General features: G+C 56.3%; 2 protein-coding genes across 3 annotated transcripts; one reads left to right on the forward strand and one right to left on the reverse strand.

Moving 5' to 3' along the window:
* The first annotated feature begins 8781 nt into the window (after positions 1–8781).
* Positions 8782–9480, forward strand: CUNH19orf33 (chromosome unknown C19orf33 homolog). The gene is made up of 4 exons (XM_054511551.2): positions 8782–8803; positions 8917–9023; positions 9185–9253; positions 9367–9480. The coding sequence occupies exons 1-4, from the start codon at positions 8782–8784 to the stop codon at positions 9478–9480; spliced, it is 312 nt and encodes a 103-aa protein (XP_054367526.1).
* A 366-nt stretch (positions 9481–9846) lies between these two features.
* On the reverse strand, positions 9847–17075 carry YIF1B (Yip1 interacting factor homolog B, membrane trafficking protein). 2 transcript variants are annotated; one of them, XM_045891434.3, is made up of 8 exons: positions 16943–17075; positions 13019–13257; positions 12829–12933; positions 12530–12608; positions 12338–12395; positions 11076–11231; positions 10892–10985; positions 9847–10002 (listed from the first exon to the last, which is right to left on the reverse strand). In XM_045891434.3, exons 1-8 carry the CDS (start codon positions 16983–16985, stop codon positions 9847–9849), a joined length of 930 nt encoding a protein of 309 aa, XP_045747390.1. In that variant the 5' UTR covers positions 16986–17075. The 2 variants fall into 2 exon arrangements, with proteins under 2 accessions (XP_045747390.1, XP_045747388.1); XM_045891432.3 differs by having other exon boundaries at positions 16934–17060.
* Between the last annotated feature and the right edge of the window lie 386 nt (positions 17076–17461).

The raw sequence follows: 17461 nt of genomic DNA on the forward strand, positions 1-17461 counted from the left end.
GTAATCTCTGGCATTTCCTTCTTCTGTGTCACTTTTGAAAAATTCTAGACATACCTCACTCAATTGGTTTTTGTTTTTCTTTGTTTTGTTTTTGTTGTTGTTGGTTTTTTTTAGATTTTTTTATTTATTTGCGAGAGAGAGAATGAGAGACAGCATGAGAGGGAGGAGGGTCAGAGGGAGAAGGAGACTTCCTGCTGAGCAGGGAGCCCGATGCGGGACTCGATCCCAGGACTCCAGGATCATGACCTGAGCCGAAGGCAGTCGCTTAACCGACTGAGCCACCCAGGCGCCCTTTGTTGTTGTTTTTTTTTAAATGATGACCCACTACAGACTAATCCACACCTTGAAACACTGCCTTTGAGGGCACAGGAGGCTTGGAGTGAGGATGCATCCTGTCCAGGGGAAGACCGAGACCTTCCTGAGACTGGAGTGGCTTTGACCAAAATCACTTTGGCATCCATGATTTTCATCTTTCCCCAAGGCTCTGTAGTCTCTCTCGGGTCTCCATGTGCTTCTGCAGTGAAATGGAGACAGGGTACCATCTGGCTGAATTCAGCCTCCAGGCTTGGCCCCAATTCTGCTGCTTACCTGTGGGTGTTCCCTTCTTGCCTCTAGACTCTGGAGGCTCTTCCTTTCTTCCTCCCTGTCCACACATGTAGTCATGAACATGGAGCAGCTTTGGGGGAACCCATGGGGTCAGGCAGGCGTCCTGGGGCCTCCACTTGCATGGGTGACTCAGGAAGCTGGGCAAGGCCTCCTTCCCTTCCACCCTTCTTAGAAATCCCCTCAGGCCAAAAAAAGTCACATTCTGCGCACTGGGGGAGAGACTTGCACCCCATAGGGCTTAGAAATCTATTCCAGAGGCAAGTTGGGCAAATACCTCAAGTCCTTCTTTGTAGCCTTCCTCATTTGTGGAGACGTTGCTCAGGGATTCTGGCCCTGTCCCTGCCAAGCCTTCTAGGCAGCCTGGCAGTCTAGCCTCAGAGATGATGGTGAGAAAATGAAACCTGCCTGCCGTATCCAGATAGATAGGGACCCAGCTCTGGGAGAGCCTGTGGTCCAGAGAAGGAGGCGTTGGGAAGAGACTCTCCACCCACCATTCTCGGTGTGCAGCAGTGAGCTGGTCACTCAACTCCTTTGAACCTCCAGTTTCCTCACTTGTACTCTGGGTGGATGTGAGGGTTACGTGAGATCATAGATCACCCAAGGGAAGTGCTCAGTAAGGGGGCCTCCTCCTTCAGGGGGCTGGTGTCCACCTCTGCCAACCTGCTTGTCTCCTTATTCCTCTTCAGTAGCTGGCAGCTCTCCTCTACACCCAGCCTGCCACCGCATGAGCCACCCTCAAGCTCCCTACAGGGGACCTTGAGCCCAGTGATGCCTCTGGCTGAGCAGGGGGCCTTTCTCCACCTACTCAAGCAAGGCTTGTCTCTCCATAACTTAGTCATGTGAAAGATAAAAAGTGGATTTTTTTTTTTTTTAAGATTTTATTTATTTGAGAGAGAGAGCACAAGGGGCAGGGGCAGAGGGAGAGGGAGAAGCAGACTCCCCACTGAGCAGGGAGCTCTGACGTGGGGCTCGATCCCAGGACCCTGGGATCATGACCTGAGCCGAAGGCAGACGCTTAACCGACTAAGCCACTCAGGTGCCCCTCTTTATTTATTTTTAAAGATTTTATTAAGTAATCTCTACACCCAATGAGGGGCTCAAACTCAACAACCCCAAAATCAAGAGTCGCATGCTCCACTCTCTGAGCCAGCCAGGCGCCCCTGTGTTTGGATTTTAAAAGAAACTGTTGGGAATCACTTTAAAGTAATTCTGCAGTAGGAAGATCATCAAGTGAATTCTCTTAACACCATCAAGGCCAGTTGAACTTTAGGTTTTCCTTTTTTTTTTTAAATTTATTTATTTGAGAGAGACACAGCAAGAGAGGGAACACAAGCAGGAGGAGTGGGAGAGGGAGAAGCAGGCTCCGCCCCCCGCCCCGCCCCCGGATGCGGGGCTCAATCCCAGGACCCTGGGATCATGACCTGAGCCAAAGGCAGACGCTTAACGACTGAGCCACCCAGGTGCCCCAAACTTTAGGTTTTCATACAGTGTCCTTTCATGTTTCCCATGCAGAAGTTGTCATGCTGACTCACTTCTGCCAACACGTGTCCCGTTTGTCTCATGGGTTGGGAGGCCCCGTGGTCCACTCGCTCCTGGCTGATGGACTCCGTCAGGCCTGTGGCCCCCGCTTGGCCGGCCAGTGGCGTCTCACCACCGTGCTTTTTCAGGCTGTGGGGCTGCTCTTGCAGTCCAGGAAGCCAACTCCTGCCACGCCACTGTGGCCCTTGAAACTAAACTGCCCGTTTGGGACATTCTGGACCATTTACAGGCTAACAATGGTGCTCTTGTTGGAAAGACTGCCTAACAATGGGCCAATAGCCAAGGTATTCAATGCCCATTTCACAGCCTTTGTCATCCTCAGGCTGTCCATATCACTCAGAGGTGGGATGGATTTTTAAAAAATCACCTCGACAAAGACCTGTCACCATCCCCTCCTGCTCCATACACTTCAGTAAGGAGTTTGTTCACTGACTGTGGCTGTCCGTAGAAAAGGGTTACTTCTAGGCCATCTCTTGGGGAAAGATCAGGTCAAAGGGATTGGGAGCTACATAGTCTATTTTGAAACTTGGGATTCTTTTCTCCTCATTTCTGCATATGATGCATCTTTCTCCCCTCCAGCGTCAAGCCCAGGCCCACCTGATTGGTGCACCTTCTCGGTAGCTGGCCGACCAGACGGGGGCCTCGGGGATTGAAATTAATTTTGAAGAGTCTGCCTGGATTCTTCCTTGGACTGACTGGTCCTACATGAAGACAGTGACCACTTGGGCATTGAGTGCCCTGCTTGCTGAGTCTCCCTGCAGTGGTCTGCATGGTGCGTGGAACTTGGTAAACACACCAGCTGCATTCACACGTGAGCCAAACGAAAGGTCTGGGGGTGAGTAGGTGATAGAAGAGGTGCAGCTCTATCTACTGGGATGGGAAGTCCTGGGGTGGGGGGGAACCCCTCAGATCCGGGACGGTAGGAGGTGCAACCAGTGCTCCGTCCTCTGGATCCAACGCCACAACCTGCCAGGCCTCTGGCCCGCTGCACCCCGTACCTGGCGACGTGGCCCGTCCTGGATGATGGTGCCGTGCCTGGTGCCAGCAGCAGCAGAGCTTGAATGTGGGCCCCACCCTAGACACAAACGTGGACCTGCACGGCCTTGTTCCACCCTGGCTGATGAACAAAATAACAAAGTCACACTTGTGACGCCCAAGCAGCGCCAGGGCTGTGCCACGGAGAGTGGTTGGGGCTGCGACCAGTCGGGGGCACCGCCCTGTGGTGGTGGTCAGCGTCAGGCTTAGTAGGTCCTCAGCTGGAGCGCCCTGTGCCCCAGCATTCCGTGTGTTTGCACGTGGGACGGAATGAGCCACGGTGTCTCCCCGGTGCGCATGAGGGTTGCTTTGGGGCCTTGTCATTGTTGGTCACGACACCAAAGAGCTGCAGGTGAGTCTGAAGTCCCTGGTGTGGGTCCTAATGGGTGATAGACTAGTCTCCTAGTCTCCGACTACATCCTGGCTGGCTGAAGTATGCCCGCTCCTTCATGGCTGGAAAGCTCCGGGACCTGGACGGCGGGTTGGCCTATCTGCAGGACTCGCTGCTTCTTGGGAGTCCTGTTCCTAGGTCGCTTTAATTAAACGCTGTGTGAGAGAAACGGAATGAATTCGCTCTCGGGCTGTTAGATTAATCAGAGTGGCCTATTTGTGTGAAAATTCACCAGGAGGGGTGGATTGTTGGCAGAGACAGGCCTCCAGCGGGGGTCTGTCACGCTGCTACAAGGCTTCCTGGGCGTGCCAAGAATGTGTGAGCCTGACAGCTGTTCACCTGGGCCGGTTCTCAGGCTGGGCCTGCAGCGAGCACCTTGAGGGACGAGAGAATGGCTCCCTCTAGGACACACAGGCTTGCCTGCTGCTTACCGGCAAGTGGCAGGTTCCCCAGCTCACGGGGCCAAGAAGACCACATGCTGATGCTCCCGGTGCTTGCTGTGAGTAATAAGCTTTTTGTCTCTGACCCGGGAATCTCCAGGCCTCTGCCAGCATTTTGAAAAGTTACCAGCTAACTTGTTAGCTTGCAAATAGAGTGAAAGCAAATCCCGGACACAACAGTCAGCTGGTGGTGGCCAAGCTTGGCTTTCCACAGCCAGACTGTCCACCCCTTGGTCCATCCCAAAGGGTGGTCCGTCAAGATGTTCTGATCATTAGTGTTCCAGAATGTCCAGGGCCAGGGCAGCACTTCGGTCTTGTGGGAAAGGAAACTGAGTCCCTACGTACTGTGTGCTTAAAAGTCATCCATCTCCTAGGATGTGGTTAAGTTCAAAGAAAACATTCCAGTCCAGGGATTATGATGTTTATGGGACCAGGGCACTCCGTTTGTGTAAACTTCAGGCAAGAGACGAAAGCAGGCCTTGAGCAAATTGCTTTTCCAGGGAGCCATGTCAGTCGTCAGATGTGTAGGAGCGCAGCATGCCCATGGAGGACCGTGTCCCAGTGGCCCACTGCTTGGTCCTACCCCACCTTGGCTTCCCTGGCCACTGAAGTTGGCATCCAACAATCTCTTCCTAAATTGCAGTGACTAAGTACAAACTTCAGGGTCAGGGTGAGCCTCCAAAGAGTGTCTGCTGGTGAAATGCTAGAGAAAGGGGAAGCTGAGCTAGTAGTGAATGGCAGCATCACAGGCCAGGTGGGAACACAAGTCCCTTTTTCCTACAAAGGAGAAGGCATTGCTTACACCCTTAGGACTGAGTCATGTTAGGCAGAAATAAGGAGGAAACAAGCAGAGGAGGACAGAGCTGTTAGAGGTCAGGGGCAGGCTGGGCCTGGGGAGGGACGTAAGCTACTGTCCCTGCCCCTAGTAGCTGGCTAGGGGACTACTGAGGGCAGGGGCTCTTTTCCGAAGAACAGAAGGCTGGACGTGCTCATCTTAGGCCCTCACACCTGCTTTTCATCAAGCATTTGGGTTCACCTTCCCAGCTTTAATCTGGCCTTCATTTGTAAGTCTTCTGGGTTAGAGCAAGGGAATTGAGGGTATATTCACTGCCACCAAGAGGGAGTAGTGACCGACAGGCTCCCACGTCCATTTACCCTTCCTTTCAGTAAAGTCCCCAGGTTTTCGCTGGGTACGCGGCTGCCCAGCTCGGAGCTGTATTCTCCTAGCCTCCCCTGCTGCTAGATGTGACGTGTGTCTGACCTGGCCAAAGGGACAGGTGCTGCTTCCAGGTGCAGTCCTTAGAAGGAATTGGTGTGCCCTCTCCTTGCCCTTTCCCTTCCCTCGAATCCGATGGTGGAGGCCGGCTTCCCTCTCTGTTCAGGGCAACACCCGGGAAGGATGCAGAGCAACCAGTTAGGAGCCCGGGTCCCTGGGTGTTTAGGGGAGAAAAAAGTGGAGCTATCTTGTTAAGGCTCTTTCTGGTCTCTGTGAAAGTGGCCACATCCTAACTATGATACAGGAGTGAATAGAGGGGAATTTGGAGGATCAGGCCGTGCTCTTCCCCGGGCCCATTCACACTCCCCACAATCTTAGCCAATTAGTAAAGAGCTACTTCCTCTTGGGTCTAGAAGGCCTACCGCTACCGATCTGCAACCTATTAGCCCAGTGTCCTTGGGCACGAAACCAACTTTTTGAGGCTCAACTGCCTCATATACAACATGGGATCTTAACTGCCAGGTTCACAAGTAAGCATATGAGATCGTGTTCGTGAATAATAAAAACTCACATTTGCTAGCATCTATTTACCTTGTTGCCAGGCAGGCTCCAGACACAACCGTCACTTTATGAGGTAAGTCTTCCACTTTATAGAGGACAAAACTGCGGTGCAGACTGGTTGACTTATTTATCCACAGAGCAGTAAGAGGTAGAGTGAGGATTCACCTGTGAGCAGACTGACCTCCACAACCCAAACTCTTAGCCACTCTGTGCTTGCTCTGACCTGCCGTTACATTAGCAGAGGGCCTGGCATCAGGTAACCTCACTAACTCACCAAATGATAGCACCAAATTCTGAGTCACACTGTTCTGGGTGCTGAGCAAAGCAGATGAGGTCCCTAACCCTCATGGAATTTGTTTTGCTTGGAAAAACACTTATATCCTGCATCCACTTGTGGCTAAAGCCACAATCATCATTCACCACCTCTTCTTATTCAGAGTAAAGATCAAAGGTCTTTGATGTACAAGTCCTCTACTCCTCCACCCCTCCCATCCTTCCTCCTCTCCTGTCTTTCCCTCCATTCTCACTGCCACTCTGAAGTTCTTGCAGTTCTTCATTACTCAGGTACATTCTTGCCTCAGGACCTTTGCACTTGCTATTCCCACTGCCTAGAACACTTCCTCCATGTGTTTGCATGGTTTATCTCCTCATCTTCAGATTTTTAAAAGACAACCTTTCTTTTTTAAAGATTGTATTTATTTGAGAGAGAGAGCGCACAAGAGGGGAGAGTGGCAGAGGGAGAGGGAGAAGCAGACTCCCCGCTGAGCAGGGAGCCTGACGTGGGGCCGGATCCCAGGACTCTGAGATCACAACCAAAGGCAGATGCCCAACCGACTGAGCCACCCAGGCGCCCCTCATCTTCAGATCTTTATTCAAAAAAGACTTGCCTGAAGCTTTCCCTGGTAACTCTTATCTAAAATCCAACCTCTCCCCAACATACCATGTAGTTATTACCTAGCTCCCTTTCTTGCTATATTTCTCTTCTTAGCACATATTACTTTTCAAAATCAGCTTTTATTGAGGCATAAGTTACATAAAACCCATTTCAAACGTACACTTCAGGGGTTTCTAATAATTAAAAAATTTATTTTTAGAGGTTGGGGGAGGGGCAAAGGGAGAGGGAGAGAGAATCTTAAGTAGACTCCTTGCTGAGCGTGGAGCCCAACACAGGGCTTGATCCCACCACACAGAAGTCACAACCTGAGCCGAAACCAAGAGTAGGATACTTAACTGACTGCACTACCCAGGCGCCCCAGTTCTTAATAATTTTTACCAAGTGGTGCAATTTTCAGCATAAATCAGTTTTCGAACGTGTTTTCATCCCCCACAATTAGATCTCTTACGCTCAATTACAGTTAATCCCTATTCCCCATGCAGCTCCCAGCACCCCCTAACCTGCTGCCTCAATAATTCTTCTCTAAACACTTGACACGAACGCTTTCCTACAGCATGCAGTCTTTCGGGTCTGGCTTCTTTCACCTAGCAGAATGTTTTTGAGGTTCATGCATGATGCAATGTCCATTCCTTTGTATGGCAGAGTAGCGTCCCGTTATATATTCACATTTTGTCTATCCACTTACCAACTGATGGGACAGCTTCACCTCCAGTCGTTTTCTAACATTCTGTACATTTTACACCTCGTTTCCCCCACTAGAATGTCAGTCCCGTGAGGCCGGGATTTTTGCTGGTTTTGTTAACCTCTGTATCCCCATCACCTGAACTGTGCTGGGCACATAGTAGGTACTCAACAAATATATGCCGCAGGAATTGATGATGAAGATAACTTATTATCTTTAAGGGCTAAGCTGGTCATCAAGCAGGGGAAAGAGGTTGCCTTGACAGGCAGTGGGGAGCCAGCAGTCAGGGCAGGCCTCTCCGAGGAATGTGCTTTGGGGCAGAGACCTGAGGGCACGCGGTCATCACCATGCCCAGGCCCCAGCCACCACTCCTGCCTGCCTGCTCCTGCAAGTGTGGTGACCCAGCTGCTGGTGGCAAGGCTGGCCGGGGACGGACTTGCAAGGACACTTGGCCACACAGCAAGGGGAGCAGATGGCTCAGCGCCCCCCCCCCCCCAGCCCCCAGCAGTCTGACTGGCCCAGCCAGGCATGGGGAGCCCCTTCCCCTGAGCACCCTCCAGGGAGAGCCAGAGGGGCCAGGGCCTTGGACTTGAGCCACACTGTGTGGGTGTGAATCCCAGCTCTAGCCATTCATACTACATTGGCCCCTCAGCATCTTACTTGTTTGGTCCCTCAGTGTTCTCATCTGTAAAATAGGGATAGTAACAATACATTTCTTCTAATTAAAAAAGCCAAAACATTATCTTAAGCACGTAGTCTGTGCCAGGCACAGTTCTAGAAACTAATCCATGACAACAACCCCATATGGAGGCTGCCATGTACAGATGAAGAAACACGCATAGAGAGGCAGAGTGACTTTCCTGAGCTCACCCCACTACTGAGTGGGTCTTCAAATTCAGGAGGCGGATTCCAAGTTCACGCTCTTCACCCCTTCAGACACTGCTTCTCACGCAGCCATCCAGGAGTTGTTAAAGCGAGCTAATGTGCGTGAGCCCTTTGGAACAGCGCCAGGCCCGCAGTGAGTACACGGAGTGCTGGTGTTATGATGGGGCACAGGGCACAGGGAGACCGCCTCCCTCTCATTTCTTCAGAAGCAGGCATCTGACCCTTCTGCGGGAAGCGGTGACAGCTCCAGCCCTCCCCCCAGAAATCTACAGCTGCCCACACATTCCCCCCTCACTTGCCAAGGCTCACCGGGTGGAAATTTAGCAATCAGCTGTCCACCCACCCCATTTCCCAAGAAGAAAAGTTGGGTGGTGCTGGGGAGGGGCTATGAGTCAAGGCTAAGGACTCTGAGCCACGTTGGGTGGGGCTCCTCCGAAGTCCTTGGGCAGGCGGTTCCCACTGCCCCTCCCCAGGCCCTCCCCCTGCCCTCCGGGCCCTTGCGGTCCTCCCCACAAACCTCCTCTCACCACCATGGAGTTCGACCTGGCCGCAGGTGCGCTCCTGGGAAGTGGGGCTCTTGAGGCACAGGGGGCCAGGCTAAAACCCAGAAACCTCCAAGGGCGCACGCGCTGCACCTGCACCAACCCACCCAACTTTTCTCCCCAGCCGTCGACTCCAAGGAGCCCCAGGGGACAGGCCAAGTGGGAGACCACAAACACAGCCCCCACAAAGTTCGGGCCGCGTCAGAGGCGGGGGCGCCTGATAAACCGAGGGTAAGTCACCTCAGGAGCCCGCACATCCCTCCCGGTATCGGGGGGTGGGTGGGGAGTAGGTAGGCCTTTGAACCCAGGGCCCCGCCGAGCCTGGGGCTTCCAACTTAGGGCGGGGGCTGGGTCAGGGGTCCGGCCCTCACTGCCTCGCCTCCAACGAGCAGGGTGGCGGTCACCGCAGCTCCTCAGACTCCAGCAGCGACAGCTCCAGCGACTCGGACATGGAAGCAAAGGTAAGAGGCTCCCCGCAAGCAGCCGCCCCAGGTGAGGGGAGAGCCCGGGGCCATCGTCTCAGCGGCAGACCCCTCGCTCTCCCCTTCCCTCCCCTCCGCCCTCGGCCCCACAGCCTCCCGCGGCCGCCTCCGAAGGGCACAAGAGCACGCCGGCCAAGGTCAAGAAGCCCAAGGCGAAAAAGAAGAAGGAGAAGAAAGGCAAGGCGAAGAAGGAGGCTCCTCACTGACGGGCCGGGCGAGGCTCATTAAACCTTCTCTCGACTCTCTGGTCGCCTTCTGGTCGCCTTCTGGTCGCGAAGTGCGGCACCGGCCCCGCCCCACCCATCCCCCTTCCCGGGCCGGGCCTGCCCCCTGCCGGGCGGCCGCGCCAAGCACAAGCTGCCTACGCCGTGCCCATCACGGTTTATTGTTTCCGGAACAGCGGCCGCTCTGCGGGGCGGCCGGTGCAGCTGGACAGGTCGGCACCTCGGCCCGGAGGGGGTGGGGGGTGGCGTCTCGGGATCGGGGCGGCGCCGGTGTCCCCGCGGGCGGGCGGGCGGAGGGGCGGCGGCGGCCGCGCGGAGCAGCAGCTGGCGGCGCGGGCCGGGCCGCCCTCACCGCACCAGGTGGAAGGTGAGCCAGTACATGAGCAGGGGCTGCGCCGCCGCCACGGCCATGGTCAGGTACATGCGCAGCTGGTTCCGGGCCCCGCGCACCGGGACGCCCTCGGCCGCTGCCTCCGCCAGGATCTTCAGCCGCAGCGTCCGGATCTGGGGCGGGAGGGGGTGCACCCTTGAGTCCCGGGCCGGGCGCGGGGGCCTGGATGTACTTCCAAGCCCTGCCTCTCTCCCTCCTCCGGGGCGGCTGGGCTCAAGTATCTCTGCTCCAGGGGAGCCTAGGTTCCCCCCACATCTCCTTTAATAGATGGTGAGGACTTGCTCCGCCCCAAGGCTTGGGAGCAAATGTGCGGGTTGCAAGCTCAGGCAGCAGGCGAGGCCCCTGAATGAGATGCGGAGCTGCATACCCTGCCTGGGGAGAGTGCCTGCGGAGGGTGGCAAGCTCAGCTGGGCCGCTGTCACCCCGCTTATGAGGGCCGATGACAGTTTTCAACACAAGCCAGAAAGGATTTTTTTTTTTTAACTTTTAAATGACATCTAAGTCAAAGTGTATCTGAGGGTCCGATTTGGCCAACCAGTTTTTGCCCTCTGCTCCTCACATATGCTCACACTGCCTCCGCCCAGGACCCTGAGGTGCGTTTATCATCATCCCCCTTTTTTACAAAAGGGGAAGCAGGTTTAAAGAGAGGAAGGGATTTGCTGGGGACCCAGAGAAGCTACTTCAGGGGTACCAAAACTTTTTTCATCCTCACAGAAATTCTGGCAGGAAAGCCCACCATGGAAGAGTGGGGTGAAGGTGAGAGCCTACCCCAACAGCCCAGCTGGCTCCTTCTCTTTCTTCCAGCCCCAGCTTAGACACCTCCTCTTCCAGGAAGCCCTCCTGACCCCCAGGCTGGGACAACTACTTTAAGGCTCCTCAGTTCAGCAACGTGGCTCTCGTCTCAACTCCTCCCCTGACATCCTCTGTTTGGATGCCTCCAGGGGACCCCGACTCTGAGGGCTTGTGCCCTCAAGCCTCATCCTCCCCTGAGCCCCAGCTCACCATGAACACAAAGATAGACACGCAGCACCAGCCCAGCACCAGGTAGTAGCCAATCTTCCCAAAGAGCAAGCCCATAAGGACCCCGCCAATCATCCTGGGAAGAGAGGGGAAGGCTGGTCTGAGGAAGAGGCCTCGGGGCTGGGGCTGGGGGCGGGGGGGGAGGGGGAAGGAATGGGGTACTCACCCAACATATTTGTAGCCCAAGAAGGCCACCAGATCGAGAGTGGTGAGGTCAGTGTTGACAGTGACCAGGTAGAGACTGAGCAGGATGGCCAGCACCTCCAAGGTCAGCCAGGCCAACGCAGAGCTTGCCTGCAGCCCGAGGAGGTCTGGGGAGAACCTGCCGGCACCAAGCTGTCACTCCGATGGCCGGCTCACACCCTCCCAGAGCATCCACCTGGGGACACCTGTGTTGGGTGGGGCTAGAGACTCCACAGTGACCAAGATGGATCTGGACCCTGTCCTCATGGAAATCTCATGCCAGGGAAGGCAGACCTGTCCTCAGTGATGGCCCCGAGAGGTCAGGGCTGGGATGAGGGGAGCGCAGGGCAGGGGAGGTGCCTGACCCAGTCGGGAAAAGGTGTCAGAGAGGGCTCTCCAGAGAGGGCATCTGAGCCGAGGCCTGAAGGAATAAGGAGCTGACTTGCAAAGAAGGACCACGGCCTCTGCCATATCCCCAGTGCCCCAACAATGAACTGATTCTCATGAGAATTGTTTTCGATGCCACAAAAGAAAGAAACTGGAGCGTAGGAGTGAGACATGGGGGGCTTGACCCAGTTGGAGGGTGGGACGGCTTCCCTGAGTAAGTGATACCAGAGTGGAGACATCGCAGGTGAGCAGGTGCTCAGCAGGTGATACAGGGGAGGAACATACTCCTGAGCAAAGGGCACTGGATGTGCAAAGGCCCTGGGGTGGTGGCGGGTGGCACCAGGCCCTCTGGAGGATGGAAAGAGGCCTAGTGCGGCGAAGCAGAGTGAGGAGGAGGGGCAGAGAGAGGCTGCGCAGAGGCAGTGCGGTGCGCGAGAATAAGGAGCCAGGGCTAGATCTGGGGACGGGAGAGCCCTGGGCAGCTTCTAGCAGGGTGGACATGGCCAGACCCACATCTCAGACCAGATCTTCCTGGCTGCGGTTGGGAGTCAGGGTGCAGGGGGTATGTGAGCAAGGCAGCTGGTTAGGAGGCAGTGAGGATGGGCCAGATCTGGTGGTAGAGGCTAAGAAGAAGGATGGAGTTAGAGTCACCTGCCACAGGTGTGGTGATGGGCTGCACGTGGGTGGAGAGCAAGGGGAGAGGTGAGGGTGACGCTGACCGTGACCCCAAGGGCTCTGTCCTGGGCCAACTGGGAGCATGGTGGGGCTGCTCCGAGACAGGAGATCCAAGAGACCTTCCTGACTGCCCCTCCGCCACCCAAACCTCACCCCACTTTGCCTATTCCAGGCCTCCCTTACCTATCCTGGGTCCCCAGCGCCAGGCCAGCCACCAAGACATAAGTGATGAAAGCCATAGCTGTGGGAGGCAGACACACAGACACTGGTCAGAGGAAGATGGACCATCCTGGGCCACTAGGCACCTAACCCTCTGCCCTAGACGTGCCCACCCAGAGGGAGGAGGGTGTGGGGCGGTGACGGGGAGGGGGAGACCTGGAATGTAGAGGTCAGGAGCGTTGATGTCAAAGCGGGGGGCCACTGGTGTGTCCTGCTGGTACTGCACTTCCCAGTCCTGTGGGGAGAGTGAGGGGAGCAGGCGTGGGACCCCCAGAGTGGGCTTCTCCCACACTGCTTCCAGGCCCTCTCTTGGGGCAAACCTATCCACCCCCGCCCCTGCCCCTCACACCTGCCCGGCTTCTGACTCACCCTCTATCCCCACCCCTCCACCCGCCCCCCCAGACTTTGCCCCTCCTCAGACAGTGCTCCCCTCAGTGGGCGCAGTGCTGACTGACCTGGTGCAGGTAGGGGAAGAAGAGCAGGCCCAGCTTTTTGCCCACATACATGGTGTCCACAGCAAAGTAGTACTTGAGCTTGGTGACGGGGATGAAGCGGTCAATCTGGGGGGAGGCAGAGCCCAAGCCTGAAGCCCTGGCCTCACGTCCCCACCCCCCACCCCCCCACACAGCCACCCCGCCCACTCACATTCTTATCTACCAGCTCCTTGCCCTGGGCGGCCAGGCTGCTCCCATAGGCCATGGCCATGTTGGACACAGGATCCGCCAGGAAGGCAGCCTGGGGCGAGGCAGAAGGCGCAGGGTAGCCCAGGCCGCCGGGTGCCCGCTGGGCCCCATAGCCCCGGCTCTGGGCCGAACTCGTGTCATCGAAGAGCTGGTGGGGGTCGGCCATGCCCGGCTGGGACACCGGGATCCTCCGCTTGGACGCTGCAGGGGAAGAGGAAGGGGAGCTTTGTTCAGGCTGCAGGGCTCTCCTTCCGCTGTAGCGAAGCACTGGTTTGGAGGTCAGATGGGCGCCGAGGCAGGTGCGGGCCCGGCTCTGTCTGCCTGGCATCTCTCCATCCAATCACCACAGTAACGTCGACAGCTACTATGTGCTGGGCCTACTGTGCACAGGATCCTGTCCTGAGCCTTTTACAAACACAGTCTCTGTCAGCGTCTCCCCTTCGTGCTCCCCTCGCTGGTTGGCTCCAGCCACGTGGGCTTCAAAGTTCAGCAAACACGCCAGGCACATTCCCACCTCAGGGCCTTTGCACTGGCTGTTCTCTGCCTGAATCCTTCCCCTGCCCCATGGCTCCCTCCCCTCCTCGAGGTCTTGGCTCTACAGTACCTTCCCTACCACTGTCTACGACCACACAGTCCTGGGCAGCACTCCCCACCCCCGTTCCCTGCTGCACTTATATCCAGAACTCTGCACCAGCTGACAGGCTGGTTGCTTTCTTTATTTTGTTCACTGTCTCCCCACTAAAATGGGAGCCCCCCAGGTGGGGAGCTTGGTCTTGTTCATGCCTGGATCCCCAGCCCCTGACAGAAGGCTAGAGTAGGGGGCTGATGAAACTCTGAGAAATGAGGGCCCACCCCATGTTACAGAGGTGGTGACCAAGGCCGGGACAGGGGAAATGACCTGCGTGCAGGGCTGTAGCCCAGGTGCCTGCTCGATGGTGGTGGTGGGGTGGGGGCAGGAAGAGGGGAGGAGGGAGGGAGCTGCTCCAGGGTTGGGGGAGAAACAGGGATGGAGGGGAGGGGGCTGGGCTGCTTCTGGACGGAGTTTGGAGGGACAGGACCTGCTGGAGGCGTGCTTAGTGGGGGTAGGGTAAGGACGAGGGAGGAGAAGGGGAATGTGGAGAGGACAGATTTGAGCCCAGCACCCTGGCTCCGGGGCCCGTGCTCCTAACACCACAGCAGACAGTTACTGAGCTCCTCCTGTGTCCCAGGCGCCACTGTGGGCCCAGGGAATGGGAGACAGGGTTACAATCGGGTGGGGGAGAGGAACCAAATAATCCACGTCCTGACTCTGTCCGCACCTCAATTCTCTCTTCTGTGGGACAGTTCATGGCCCAAGGCCAAATGACGCTTATAAACTCCTCAGCCCCTGGCCTGTCGATCCCTGTCACCTATTGTCAATGACTAGTCCCTTGACTGTTCCTCTCAGTTATTTGTCACCTGAAAACAGACCCAGGCGTGCTCAATCCCAAAGCCAGCGGCACTGGCCCCGGCCCACTTAGCCCCAAGGTTCACTGGCCTTTCCCCTCTCCCACTTCTGGGAGCTTTGGTGCAAGCCCTTCCTTCCTCCCTGTTGCCCCCTTTAGCCCTCGATATTTGGGGTTCTGCCCCCCACTGGCCTCCTAAACGCCCCTCTACAATGCCAGTCTGAGGCCGTTAGCCACTGTCATCCGACTCGAGCAGCATGTGATGCCCCTGTCCCCAATGCCAGCCTCCAGCTCTCTGCTCTCTTGGCTTTGAGACACTGCCCCTTCCTCCTCCTCTTTCCAGAGCCCCACAAACACCTCTTGAGCACCCCTGTGTGTTAGGCCCTGCTGCAGGCGTGGTAGATATAGCAATGACCAAAAAGACAAAAACTCCTGCCGTGGGGCACCTGGCTGGCTCGTTAAGCATCTGCCTTCAGCTCAGGTCATGATCCCAGGATCCTGGGATCGAGCCCCACGTCGGGCTCCCTGCTCAGCGGGGAGTCTGCTTCTCCCTCTCCCTCTGCCTGCCGCTCCCCTTGCTTGTGCTCACACGGCTTGCTCTCTCTCTGACAAATAAATAAAACCTTAAAAAAAAAAAAAAAGACAAAAACTCCTGCCTTTACAGAGCTGACAGTCTCCGGATTGGTCCCTCTCCACCCATGATTTTTTTTCAGCTCCCTGAAACGTGTGGCCCAATTCCCCACACTTCTGGCTTTGCCTCTCACCTAGAGCAATCTCACCCGCCCACAGCTTTCCCAGCCCTGGGCAGTGGGCCCTGTCTCCAGCCGCCACTTCTCTCCCCACACCCAGGTCTGGCCGGCTCCCACCAGTGCCCCCACCCCAGTGTCCAAGTCCCTGACTCCCCTGCTTTCTGGCACCCAACCAACTAATTGCCAGTTCTCACCCACTATGTCTCCATGTTTACCCTCCCCTTTCAGACCTTCTGATCTTGAACCTGACTTCAATGTCCTCCAACCCTTTCTCCAGTCAGCAGCCAGCGTGATCTTTTTAAATGCACAAGAGAACATTTCCTGTCCCCTGCCTATGATCAGTACCCACAGTGCTGGGAATAAAATCCACATGCCTACAAGGCCCTGCAAGACCCCAGCCCTGCCAACCACCCTCGTTTCCTACCTCTTTTGGGGCTCACTGCATCCAGTCACACACTGGCCTCTTGGGCCCTGACTCTGCCAAGCTCCTAGTCCACACAGGCTTTTGAACATGCACTGCTATCACTCTGGAACATCTTTCCATCATTAACACCTGCCAGCATAGCACCTTGTTCTTTCTCATAATATCCAGTTGTTCTTTTCCCCTTCTGTGCACTTAACACATTTGCTAAATATTCACTTGTCCATTTGTTTACTTGGCACAGGCCTCTCACCACAAATCCCCTTCTCTGAGCAAATTCCTCATCATTAGATGTACCTCTTCCAGGAAGCTTCACCGACACGCCCAGGCTGCGTCATATGCCTAATCTGGGCTACCACAATCCCTCCATCCCGGTCCTGACCCCTTCGCCTGTGCTTCCCTCATCAGGCCCCCATCGCTCTAAACTGCTCCTGTCTTCTGCTCCTTACTGGTAGCTCCCTGAGGACAGGAACGAGGGCGGTAGACCCAGCATCACCCACCACAGGGCCAGCCAGGCACCTTATTAATGGCCGAAGGGAGGAATGAGCACATGAGGCCTCTGAACCTCCCCGGCATCTGGGATTTTTCCCTTTACAGTCCTCACTACTCCCCAGATTTTCTCGCTGACTTGTTTGTTCCGAGTTTAGTGTCTGTCTCACCGCTGAACTCTGAGTTGTAAGTTACCAAGGACTAGTGCTAGGCTGGTTACTACCAGGTACCCAAATTCAAGCACAGGGCCTGCCTGGCCCAACGGGAGCCGAGGCAGGATACGCTCAGTGAATAAATGAGATGCACGCACACTCGCGGAGAGGAAGAGGAACTTAAAGAGAGATACAAATTAACAGAGACGGGAAAAGGGGGTGAAGAGTATAAGATATACAGGTTCAAATCTTAAATGAGAGGTAAACACGGCCCTCTCAGCTCACGAAGGGCTCTGAACGCTGTCCCGCGGGGCGTGGGCGACAGCCCGAGGCCACCGAAGGGTGGGGAGAAGGCTGATCGCGAAGTGCAAATGAATGAAAGTCCCGTTCTCCTGCACATCACACAATATCCTGCCCAAAGTTGTTTTCTTCCAAAGGAATTTCCTGAAGAGAAGATGGCTCGAGCCCAACGCGCCCCCTACCCGGACCTGGCATCCCAGCGCTGTGCACGCCCCGAAGCTCCAGCTCCCTGACCCCGTGACCTCCGACCCACAACGACCTCGGCAACTGCCGCGGCGGCCCCGCTACGCCCCCGCCAGCCACCCCCCGCCCCCGCCCCGATCTCCTTGACAGGCCACGTACGCCACTTACGCTGCCGGGGCGTCCCCGCCGCCGCCAAGCCTGCCGGGTGCATCCTTCACCGTCGCAGCCACCGCCACCACCGCCGCCGCCGCCGCCGCCGCCGCCCCAGCCACGGTTCGAAATGTGCCCGCCCGGCTCCCGTAGGCACGGCCCACCGACGACGCGACAGCCAATGGGCGTCACGATCGCTCAGAGGCCACGCCCCTCGCGGGGGCCTTTACGAGTTGGCAGTGGGCAAGAGGCGGGGACTGGAGGCCGGTGGCGGAAGGCGAGAGTCAGCACTATTGGGACAGGGGGGCGGGGCCGAGAACAATGCTAGGAGCAGGCGGTATCGTGCATGATGGGAAATGTAGGCATCGAGAGATGAGACCGATGGGCAATGGAGTTCCCTATAGGCGCTCAATTTGGGTGGCTGAGGGCACTGGGGAGCCAGGGAAGGGTGTGGAGCGGAGGGAGGAGAGATCCATTTGTGTTCTCGAGGGGCTAAACGGAGTTGTGCGGACTCTAACGCTTATACAATTTCGGCAG

The sequence above is a fragment of the Mirounga angustirostris genome, unplaced genomic scaffold (assembly GCF_029215605.1).
Source record: "Mirounga angustirostris isolate CCGP_5_RB_7025 unplaced genomic scaffold, mMirAng1.0.hap1 SCAF_16, whole genome shotgun sequence".
Taxonomy (NCBI): domain Eukaryota; kingdom Metazoa; phylum Chordata; class Mammalia; order Carnivora; family Phocidae; genus Mirounga; species Mirounga angustirostris.